The sequence below is a fragment of the Ranitomeya variabilis genome, chromosome 6, assembly GCF_051348905.1.
Source record: "Ranitomeya variabilis isolate aRanVar5 chromosome 6, aRanVar5.hap1, whole genome shotgun sequence".
Classification (NCBI taxonomy): Eukaryota; Metazoa; Chordata; class Amphibia; order Anura; family Dendrobatidae; genus Ranitomeya; species Ranitomeya variabilis.
The window spans coordinates 525,311,375-525,323,754 of NC_135237.1; the positions used below are offsets into that span (position 1 = coordinate 525,311,375).

Below are 12,380 nucleotides of genomic sequence, written 5' to 3' on the forward strand. Positions count from 1 at the left end.
ATAGTGAGGGGTGACCATAGCCTCGCTCCGTGCATGCCCCCATAATGAAGAGCCAGTGGCACCCAGGGGGGAAATAAGTTGATTTTCCCACAGTAGCCGCACTTTCAGTGAGATGACCAGGCAGCATTGTAACGCAATCTACTTGCAGATTAACACTAAATCTGCAGGTAAAGAGAATTTTCTGAGGTGACAAGTTGCCTTTAAACACTATTTTCCTGTGTTGCAGACCCATGCCGGCAGATAGTTACATGGTGAGAGTGAGCGTTGATAGCGTTCCTGTGGACACCAGTAACATCTGCTGGGGAAACTTCCAGGCCTGGTGGTGTATGTTCCAGGTATGTAAGCACAATTTTTTTTAATAATATTCTTACTTTCCAACTATCCCAGAATGTTTTTAAAGTTCCCAGAATAAGGGGAGACCTCCCGGCCTCCCAGAAGATCAGCAAATCTCCTGGGCCCCATTCATCCTGCTTAAAATCCACCAGATACCAGCTTTTCTGTGAAGTTTCTTCATTCAGGGAGGAGGTAAATGGGACATGGAAGGCCGGAGAATGGGAGAGGTTGTGGCTTCTAAAAGGATCGTGACTATGGCCGAAATTTACTGGCGTGTGCCATAAATGGTGGTGGTATCATTGGCAAAAGTGGAAATCTGCTGGTGGATCCTTATTATCTGATTATAAGAAAAGCCCAGGGTTTAGCTCTCTTGAGGGTCTCCATTACAAACTTTGCTTGCCAAGGTCAGTACTTCCACTTATGCTATAACACCATTTTAAATGGGAAAATGGGTTGTCTAGTAGGTCCAAGAAGCCAGTCATGAGAATTACCTTTTAGGCTATGAAGTAATGATGCCAATTGCTTACATGACAAAAGGGACAGGAATGTATAGAAATAACCCAACGCTTTTTAGGAATGTTGCATGCAGCCACTATTGATATGAGTGCATACACTCCTCACCGTCTACATCCCCTCTGTGAAGAAAAATATGTTCCTATAATGCTATAATGGACATGTGGAGACCCATTTCAGCCTGAAGGAGATGGCAAGTTGTCAGCTGTCTCCCTTGGGATTTCCTGCCTTAGTTTTATTTCTCCTGTAGAAGGAGCCGTACACCTCTCCTGTTTCTGGCTACAGTAGGTGGTCAGGAGTGGTCCAAGTTCACCCCCCCCCCCCTCTTTAATTGGGTCCACCAGCATTTTCTCTTTGTAGCAGTTGATGGAAGATGTCCATGCCATAAATCTGAGGGCAAAATAGCTAAGCAAGCTACTCTTTTAGGGCAGTAGTAGATTATAAAGAGTATGTGGGTGCTTTTCCATGTTTTAGATTTGCTTAGCGTAGATGTTTCACACCACTTACATATTTTTTTCTCCAGTAAGACTGATTGGAAATGAAATCTCAGTATTTGGGTCAAAATTATGAAACTGCTGAAGTTATAATCCATGTGTTAGTCTGTACTAGGTCAGGATCTAAATATAGTATTAGTAAAAGTGTTCTATGACCTACATCCTATGGTAGACACTGGTAATGTTTTGTCTACTGCAGACAAGTTGGAGACACCCAGTCTTGTCTGAACGCTCGATGCACAGTGTAAAACTGGAGACTCCTGTATCCTACAGACTGGACGGAACTCACCCGAGTCGCTCTGTTCTAGTTCTCAGTTATCTAACCCTTAGCCTCACTATTGTGTAATAGAAGACAAGAATGAATGTTTTCATAGACAATAATACCCAACTCTTCACTGAACGTCAGGTGTGATAATGCGATTTTAGCCACCTTGTCAGTAGGATTAACCTTCCTAAGTCGTCTCTATGGGCATGTAGGTTATAGGAAGCTGAATAAAATGATACCTTGATATCTACTATCCGATGTCTTATTCTAGAGAAATCCACGTTTTTCTTATATGTAAGTGAGCTGTTAAGATCTATGGGCAGGACATAGATCTCCCTGAGAATCTGCCTCCAGAGCATATTATAAATGAAAGAACACATTACCAGTGTGATGTGTAATGACTGACTGTCTGCTCTTCTGATCTACATATCTTACACTAGTAGCGCCTCCTTTCTTTTAAATTAAACTAAGTAAGCAGATTCTCAGGGAGATCTATGTCCCGCCCATAGATCCTAACAGCTCATTTACATATTAAGAAAAATGTGGATTTCTCTAGAATAAGTCGTTGGATTGCAGATATTAAGATGTCATTTTATTCAGCTTCCCTTGACCTGCGTGACCATATGGATGACTTGGGAGGGTTGATCTTACTAACAGATTCCATTTAAGCATTATTTTTTTCTGTTTTAAAGGGTTGAAGAGAAGTGGTAATGATTTATATTTATCCAACTTCTCATTTCAGACACTTATGTACTTCACCCCAGTGATTAATAGTATACTGCCTGTTTCTGGAACTCCAGGTATTGTAAACTTTAAAATTTACTTTTTTATATATATATAATGTATATATAGGTTCCTGTTTTTGGATAATTTATAAACTGTATTAAAATTTGTAAAAGTGTAACTTTTGCCCCTTTAAAACTGTGGAGTAACTATAATTCAGTTTCCACTCTGTCCCTGCTACTTTTTAGAGAAATCTACTTATCTAAGGGCGAAGTCAGACAGCTGTATAAATGGGACCTAGATAGGAACGCAGCTCTCCCGAACCGAGCGTGACAGCTTCATGTATTTCACTCTCGTTCTGAGAGAGCCTCCAGCCGGCCACTGCTTTCCGATCTCGGTCCAATTTATACGGCCGTCTGACTGCACCTAAATTGGATTAATACATCCATACCTGGTGGATGACGACATAATGTCTAATTTTATTCTATATGCAAATTGCCTCTTCTGAGAAAAAGAGGACTTAACTCTATAGCGCCACCTGTTGGAAGTAGCGATCCTACAAGTCACAATCAACCCTCTAACGAGTCGTGCAATATGACTTAGGATAAAAGCCAAATCAGTATCTCAATTAATAGACACGGTGTTTCGGGCTGTTGGCCCTCGTCAGTGCGAAGCATGAGAACTGATTTGGCTAGGTGAGAGGCTCTGGACTGGGGTCTAAAGGGTAATGTTTCTCCTTATGGAGAGTGACATACCATCTCTGGCTTGTCAAGGTAATTTTATTCTGAAATTTTGGGCAGATGAGGCCTCATTTTCCCTGCAGCACCCCCACAGGGGACATGAAGTATTACACAGTTCTCACAGTTTGGGCTAATACATGAGCCTCCTCTATAGGGGACTACTCTCCTTATACACCAAATAGGGTATTTGAAAATGGAGTCTAAAATAGCCAACTCCATTAATATATGATAAAATGAGCGACTGTTTGACAAAATCCTATTACATATGGTTGATTGAGCAGTCTGGTTGTATTTTTTTTCCTCTAGGTTCTATGATCACAATCACAGGCAAGATCTTCACTGATGTCTATGGCAGTAATACTGCTCTAAGTTCTAATGGAAAAAATGTCAGAGTTCTCAGGTAAGCTAATTACTTAAAGGGGTTGTCCAGTGAAAACAACTCATCATCATTACCTGTCTGCAGGATGGTTGGTAATTTTTTGATCGGTGGGGGGCCGACCACTGAAACCTACACTGATCAGCAGGACTTTTATCCCTGTTACAAAATTCATTAATTTATTTTCTAAAGGGAAGACGGATAAAGATGAAGGCAGCGCTTGGCAGCCCTATAGAGAACAATTGGAGCGGCAGAAAGTGGTGCGCAGCGTTACTTTATTCTAAAGGGGATAAAAATGCCTTGTATTGTCGATCCTTGTGGGTCTCCGCGGCCAGACCCCCACCGATCAATAGAGGACAACTTGCTTCCAATGGACAATAGCTTTAATATTCCAATTTCATCAATTTGACAATACATTACAAAGTAGCTATGAATCGCATTTACACATTTATTACATGTACTGGATTTATAATTGTTTTTTGTCACATTTCGCAGGGTTTATGCTGGAGGAATGCCTTGTGAGCTGCTCGTACCTAACTCCGACACATTGTAAGTCGTGTGTATTGATATATTTATTTTCACCTATTGATAGTCAGTTTTGTTCCCCTATTGTATGCGGTGTGGACACTAGGGGGCAGTAATCACAAAAAGAAAGGACAGCGCCTCATGCGCTGGGGAATATAAATCACATTTATTCTGCCATCTGATGCGACGTTTCCCAATGAACTTTATCAAGCACTAGGGGGCAGTAGTCGAACACTATTTAGCATTTGTCTTCCCGCCCAGACTGTGCCGTGTAATAACGTCATCTCCACTCATAGGTACGGGCTCCAACTGGACAGTACATCCAGTGACACCGGCTTCATGATCTGCCGCTCTACAGGGACATATGTCGGTAAGTGGGACATCCTCATATGGAATTCTGCATTTCAGAACAGAATCACTGGTTCATTGCTCTAATAATAATAGAGGGGAGCCCAATATATGTGGTGATGGAAGCCTATAGTCTGTGAATTGTCCCAAACTCAAGTGACAGAAGCTTCAAGGGTTCTTAAAGGATTATTCCAAATAAGTTTAAAAAAAAACATTTTCAACCAGCCAAAATAAAGGTGGATGTCCAATCATTGGAACCACCACCAATCAAGAGAACAGAGGTGGTGGGATGGTGGCCGAGCACGTGCACAACCCCTCCATTTATTCTTTATTGATTGCCGAGTATAGTGCCAATTACAAAACTTTGTGGATAGGTAATGACTTTCAATGATTTTAGTGGCAATCTACATATTTTATAGGCACTATATACAGTAGAGACCAAAAGTTTGGACACACCTTCTCATTTAAAGATTTTTCTGTATTTTCATGACTATGAAAATTGTACATTCACACTGAAGGCATCAAAACTATGAATTAACACATGTAGAATTATATACTTCACAAAAAAGTGTGAAACAACTGAAATTATGTCTTATATTCTAGGTTCTTCAAAGTAGCCACCTTTTGCTTTGATGACTGCTTGCACACTCTTGACATTCTCTTGATGAGCTTCAAGAGGTAGTCACCGGGAATGGTCTTCCAACAATCTTGAAGGAGTTTCCAGAGATGCTTAGCACTTGTTGGCCCTTTTGCCTTCACTCTGAGGGCCAGCTCACCCCAAACCATCTCGATTGGGTTCAGGTCTGGTGACTGTGGAGGCCAGGTCATCTGGCGTAGGACCCCATCACTCTCCTTCTTGGTCAAATAGCCCTTACACAGCCTGGAGTTGTGTTTGGGGTAATTGCCCTGTTGAAAAATAAATGATGGTCCAACTAAACACAAACCAGATGGAATAGCATGCTGCTGCAAGATGCTGTGGTAGCCATGCTGGTTCAGTATGCCTTCAATTTTTTATAAATCCCCAACAGTGTCACCAGCAAAGCTCCCCCACACCTTCAGTGTGAATGTACAATTTTCATAGTCATGAAAATACAGAAAAATATTTAAATGAGAAGGTGTGCCCAAACTTTTGGTCTGTACTGTATGGGTGTAGGTTCATGTACACAAACGTAAATTTACACTCGTTAATAAGTCATTTTTAGGTCCAATATCCTGTACTGATTTAGATGTTTGTTTTTTAAGATACAGAGCTCCAATTCCCTTGCATAGTCACAAAGCTAAAAAAATATAATTCCTAACCACTGTAGCCGCCACTTGTCAAAACTTACTGCAAGGTACTTGGCTGACGACTTTTCTGACTGAAGTCACACAGCAAAGAGGCTGTCAGTAGTGATGAGCGGTTCAGGCAAATCTCAAATTCACCTATCATGCAGTCTTTTCTTGGAAATTTGATTTGTAAAAAAAGTTATTTTTCACAAACGTAATTCCTCTTGTTGTCGTCTGGGGTCTCATCATCTTCATCTTCTGATCCCTATCGCTCTCGAGGAATTCCCCAAGTCTTGTTATATTTTTTTTTTACCTTTTGATGGCCTTTTAGAAGCCACCATTTTGCTGAATCTACGCTGAAGTGAATTACAAAAATCTGCATTTTGGTGAATGCTTATTTTTGAAAAACTTGAGTACAATTCAATTTCTCTGAAGTTTATTCGCTCATATCTTGCTGTCAGTCAAACAGGAGGAGGTGGCGCTGGGTGGGGAATAGAGCTGGAGTGACAGAAGCTTCAGATCTACCCTAGTCCTTCAGCCTCATTTACATATCAAAGCAAATACTGATTTCTCACAGACACAGAAATGAACTGGCCATGTAAAGGCACTGCTGAACTTGTTTTTTAAAGAGCTAAATGTGCATATAAATAACTTGGGGGTGAAATCCTGCTGACAGATTTTCTTAACTTTTAATTAACAGATTAACAAAATGTTGTAATGCACGTATGTTAATTTAAAAAAAAAAAAAAAACAACACAAAAGCTCAGTAAGGTTATGTTCCCACGATGAGTTTTTGGTGAATTTTGGATGTTGCAGATTTTCTGCACCTATTAAGCAAATTAGGTAACTTGTGTTTTGTTATTGCATTTTTTACATGCTTTTTTTTATGCTTTTACGCTGCGTTTGGCAATTTTGGTGTGTGATGTTTTAAACAAAGCTGCTTTGTTTTTTTTAAACTTCCTGGTACTTGGCTTTGACAAAACTTTACTGATACAGTCCTATGTGTTGTGAATTCCGTTTTCGGACTCCCTCCTGTGGTCATGAATGGTACTGTGGTGAGTTCTGTCCTTGGACTCCCTCTGGTGGCTTTGAGTGGAACTGCTGGTCCTTGAGGTTAGCTTTCTCAGCTGCCCTCGTTTATTGCTATGCTGGCTTCCCTATTTAACTCCACTCAGATCGTTACTTCATGCCAGCTGTCAATGTCTCAGTATTGGTTCAGATCTCTCTTGGACTTCTCTGATGACCTGTCTACTCCAGCAGAAGCTAAGTCCCTGATAGTTCATTTGTTGTTACTGCTTTCTGAATATATTTCTTAGTGCTGCTAAATTCTAGTCCAGCTTGCTATCATGATATTTCCTTGCTAGCTGGAAGCTCTGGGGGTGCAGAGTTGCACCTCCACACCGTGAGTCGGTGTGGAGGTCTTTTTGCATATCTGCGTGGCTTTTGTAGTTTTTTGTGCTGACCGCATAGTTCCCTTTTCTATCCTCTGACTATTTAGTGAAGACTGGCCTCCTTTGCTAAAACCTGTTTCATTCCTGTGTTTGTGACTTTTCTCTTAACTCACAGTCAATATATGTGGGGGCTGCCTTTTCCTTTGGGGAATTTCTCTGAGGCAAGGTAAGGCTTCTACTTCTCTCTTTAGGGGTAGTTAGCTCTTAGGCTGTGAAGAGGCGTCTAGGGAGAGTTAGGTACGCTCCACGGCTATTTCTAGTGTGTGTGATAGGAGTAGGGTTTGCGGTCAGCAGAGTTCCCACTTCCCCAGAGCTTGTCTCTATTTCTGGTTTAATAATCAGGTCATTCCGGGTGCTCCTAACCACCAGGTCCATAACACCAATGCGTATTACATGCATTTATGATGCGTTTCCGCAGCGGAAACACACTAAAAACACACATTAATTTTTTACCTGTGGTTTTTCACGTTTCTAATGCAATTATCTTTTTAAAAAAATATATACATAAAACTCAGCAAACTTGATCAGTTCAGATGAGTATAAGAACAGAACGGTGGGCAGAAGATTTCTATAAATCCCATCCGCTTTGCTTTCACTGTAAGACGCAACGTCAAAAACTCACTGAAATCTCATTGTGGGAACGCAGCCTTAAAAACAAAATTGTGTTCAGGGTTAAATGTGCAGTTCAAGTCACAGTAAAACTTCTACTGTTTCTCATATTTTGCCACAATATACCTTGTTAATATTTCTCTCTTCCCACAGGACATTTAAATATCAGTTTTATCCTAGACAGTAATTATGGAAGGTGAGTACATGGAACGTAACATATAAAGGAAAAACAATAGTCGTAATAACAGCATGGTGTCTGATGTGCGAATTCGGGAAACATTTCTCATCTGCAATTTAGCCTAATAGCGCTCCGCAGTCCTGACACCAAAGCAAAGTCACGTAAGAAATATGGCCGCCTAAAGCAACAGACAAAACAAGACTAAGGCAAACTCCTGGGTCATGCCCCGCTCCCTTAAGCCTTGCTTTAGGCATAGCACAATGTATATATTTTGCCCAGGGTGTTCCTCTAAGCAGAGTTGTTGGTCGGGTTTTCCCGAGCACGCTCGGGTGGTCTTCGAGTATTTTTTAGTGCTCGGGGATTTAGTTTTCATCGCCACAGCTGAATGATTTACGGCTACTAGACAGCCTGATTACATGTGGGGATTCCCTAGCAACCAGGCAACCCCCACATGTACTCAGGCTGGCTAGTAGCCGTAAATCATTCAGCTGAGGTGACAAAAACTATATCTCTGAACACTAACAAATACTCGGTAGATCACCTGAGCGTGCTCGGGAAAAACCGAGTAACGAGTATGCTCGCTCATCACTAGTAGCTAGCCTTTCCTTCACCCATGGCAATTATTGAGTCTTTACCTTTGCCCCGTAACTGAATGCCCTGGCCAAGAAAGAGTGACTTATTATTACAGCCTCATCCAGTATCTGGGGATAACCAATTATAGTGTGTAACGTGGGAGCGAGGAGCTCTGGGCGTAACATTTTTAGAGGTGCAAAATTTCAAAATATTTTTTTTTTTACCATTGGTGTCGTAGTGCTAATGATCCAGGGTAGTGCACATGCCCCAGACTGAGAGAGCAACACTGTGAACTACATTGGCATCAATATGATGCCAATACAGTTGGATCCTGTGGCAGAGCGGAGGCTACAGGCCATAACTTCCCTGCCCTATCACTCTCCGTCCTGTGGACCACAGGCTGCTAATGGCAAAACGTCAGCGTCCCGCTGCAGGTGATGCAATGACACTCTCATGCAAGCCACCTATTACACCACGCTAAATAACGTAGCGTGCAAACATAACTGCACCATCTTTCTCTGTTTCAGGAGTTTACCGGCATTGAGCACATATTTTGTGTCTTCGTTGAATAAAATTGCCATGTTCCAGACATATGCAGGTAACAAATGTGCCGTTTTATACTATTGGACTCTGCTTCTATATTTTGCTGGAACTTTGACACATAGCCCTGAATTCTGGAGCTATTCCATACTTTCCAGAAGTCCAAATTTTCTTTTATGCCCATTTTGCAGGCATTACCTTGTGATCCTGGGGCTAGGTTTAAAGTAAAGGGATGTTCTCAAATTAAAAAATGTTTCACTGTCCATGGAAAAGGGGTTAACTATCCGATTCACCGATCCCCAGAACCGGGAATCTGAAGAGCTCCAGCTGAATGGAGCCTATCCACTCAATCTAATAGGAGAGCCGAAGGCCAGCCGAGTGCCATTCCAATTTCCAGTGCTCCAATTAAGAATGATGGAGTGGTAGTGTGCATGATCAACCTCCGCTCCATTCAGCTGGAGATCTAGAGAGCCCTGATTCTGATGGTTGGTGGGAGACATGGCATTCGGACCTTCAGTGATTGGAAAGTTATCCCTTATCCCGCAGAAGAAGACTTGAGAACGACCCTTTAAATGTTCCAAATTTGGGCTTCAAAACATTGATAGTTAATTAGTTATTCAATTTACCAACAAAAAAAGTACACACATGCCTCACACCACATTCATTATGCGTTTGACACTTTTTCACCATTTTCCAGAATAGAGGGTGTCCTAGATCATAATAGGTGTGGTTTACTTGAAAGGGGCATGGCTTAAAATGCAACCCCACCAGCTTGGAAAAAATGTTGAAATTGAAAATGTTATTGTTGAAATGTGAAACTGAGATGTTAACATGGTCTTTTTTTAGAGATTACCGAGATTTTCCCCTCTGCTGGTGGTGTGAAAGGAGGCACAATAATCACAGTAACTGGACAGTTCTTCGATGAGACCGATTCTCCAGTTAAAGTCCTTATAGGAGGTGAATTTTGGTTTTAGTAATTGTGTTGATTTTAAGCTGACCTGCTTGTTTACAGTTTCCAGGTAGCATCAAGTGATAGTTTTTATAAATTACAGAGTAATTAAAAATACCGTAATATTAGTTTACAGATATGTCCACCTTTGCAATTTGCTTTATTGTCTTTGTAAAAATAGTATTGATTACATTTTTTTAGTTCTCAGTGGTCCAAAAGGGATGTTCTCCAGCACCAAAGTAAAGTAGTTAAAACTTAGTCTTTAATCATATAAGATAAAAACAAATTGGAAGAAAGTGCACATATTAAAAAAAGAAAACATAATGCTTACGCGATATAAAAACTCCGAACATTTTTCTGCCCAAAACGCATAAACATTATGGGTTTTCTTTTTTAATATGTGCACATTCTCCCAATTTTTTTATCTTATATGAAAGGTAGCCAGTTTTTGCTTCTACCATATATGATGCCACCAAACAAAATTATCCTGGGATTAGGACTGGTGTGACATTACCTCATGAAGGCCTCTTTATGGAGTTGCCCACTTGGTCTACAGACCAATCTCCAGCTACCATTGCATCAAGACAAAAGCGGGACTCATCCTTGAAGAGAATAGACCTCCATGCCAGACTCTATTGCTGTATTCCAGCCTCCAGTTTCTATTTTGAGACCACTTGGACAAGAAGTCTTCACAAGTATCTCAATTCCGGGATTATGGTGTGAGGTTGCACAATGTATGGTAGCTGGACCCCTCTAGTCTTCATTCCAGGTACATTAACACCTTGGCATACACTAGCACAATAACGCCAGGCCACATGTTGTTTATGCTACTGTGTGCCTGCAGCATCTCCAGACTTGCCTTCCATCAATCATATCTGGGACCTCATTGGTCAGCAATTGCAAAGGAGCTACCAGCATGGATCTTGATGATTGTCCTAAGTACTTTGAGCATGATAGCCATTAATAACCTCACTGATAGCAGCCAAGGAGGTTAAGTGAAGGGTTTCTGCACGTGGCGCTTAAGCCATTTTCCATTTTTTCACCATTTGCATATCATTAACATGTCTGTGATTTCCATAGTTCCATAAATTTTTTCCTCTCTGTGTTGCAATTTCAATGTTAAGGCGTAAACCTGAGTTGAATAAATGCTTATTCTTTATTTCCACATCTTAAAGGTCAGGAATGCCAAGTTCTTGGAATAACAGATACAACAATAACTTGTCGGAGTCCTCCACAGCCTCCTGTTATCCCTTCCCTTTACCCAGGTAAATACTATGTAAAATTTGAGATATTATAAAAAAGTTTAACGGCGCACTCCAATTTTTTCCTTTGCGAGACCGTTAGTGATCAGCTGAAATTTGCCAGGAATCCTGGTAGTAAGTGTTCAGTTTCCACACAGCGCCTCCACTGGGGAAATTAAGTATTACACTGTGTCTATTTAAATGGAGGGACAGGATTGGTTTTCCAGGATGAGACACTATTTGGCCAATAGTTGAGGATCCGGAACAGGGGACTCACTTCTCTTAACATAGAATTTTCTATTAGGATACAGTATGTGAAAATGGTATTTCTAAACTAACCAACCCCTTTAAGTAATTTTATAATTTATTTTTAGGAAGCCGAGGACTTAAGCTGGAGATGTGGAACATCAGTATGTCACCGAGTAATGCTCTTCAGCTGAATCAAACCTCCACGGGCTATGTTGGTTCTTCTTGGTCCGATGGTGCATCCAAATCTTGGTCTTCGGATTCCAGTGAATTTGTTGCTCGGCTCAGTGGGTTTTTTGTACCTCCTGAAACCGATTATTACAATTTCTATATAAAAGGATACGATAATTACGCTCTGTACTTTAATGAATCGGGTGACCCTGCAGGAAAGGTAATTGGGACCTGCTCTATGGCTTTATATGACCTGTGTTATGGATTTACATAATTTAGCCTTTAGTAATGAGTACAAGTACAGTTTGTTGACTGTTTTTGCTCATAACTTTAACCCACATAATACCATTTCACACCCATGTTTTAGCAAGATAATAATGGCATTACCTAGCTCCAACCCCTCCTATCCGGACAAGAAAGCCCCCACCCTCTCCTTAGGGCCCTCAACCATCTACTTTTAGGTGAGGTTTACGTAAACCCTGCCCGGTTCTGTTCCTGAATCCCAGGAAATCTAGGACGACTTGCAAATATATGTATAAAACTTACAGAATGCTCCCATATAGTGCCGAAATAATATACAACATCGCAATCCTATTCCCGTAAAGGGCTCACACACAGTAATACTGCCATATAAATACCACACAACTCAGTAATCCAAATCCTAAATATTAACGACACACAAGGCTAAATAATACTGAGTGGTTTTAGCTCGCTGCAAGGTTTGCCATTCTCCGGAAATTGCCGCTGTGTCGCCCCTCCCTAAGACCAGCCCTAGGCCTATGGAATTCATGTGATGTCAGGAGGATAACGCAATAACTAATATACAGGAAACGATTGTC

The 12,380-nt window shown here is 41.0% G+C and overlaps 1 protein-coding gene across 1 annotated transcript in view; it reads left to right on the forward strand.

Annotated features, from left to right (window-relative positions):
• PKHD1L1 (PKHD1 like 1) overlaps positions 1-12,380 on the forward strand; it is a 210,714-nt gene that overhangs the window by 31,689 nt on the left and 166,645 nt on the right. The window contains exons 5-14 of the mRNA XM_077271084.1: positions 227-335; positions 2,348-2,405; positions 3,375-3,468; positions 3,940-3,993; positions 4,266-4,339; positions 7,797-7,839; positions 8,922-8,992; positions 9,781-9,891; positions 11,059-11,148; positions 11,499-11,761. Coding sequence (XP_077127199.1) covers positions 227-335; positions 2,348-2,405; positions 3,375-3,468; positions 3,940-3,993; positions 4,266-4,339; positions 7,797-7,839; positions 8,922-8,992; positions 9,781-9,891; positions 11,059-11,148; positions 11,499-11,761 — 967 coding nt within the window. The remainder of the gene's footprint in view (positions 1-226; positions 336-2,347; positions 2,406-3,374; positions 3,469-3,939; positions 3,994-4,265; positions 4,340-7,796; positions 7,840-8,921; positions 8,993-9,780; positions 9,892-11,058; positions 11,149-11,498; positions 11,762-12,380) is intronic.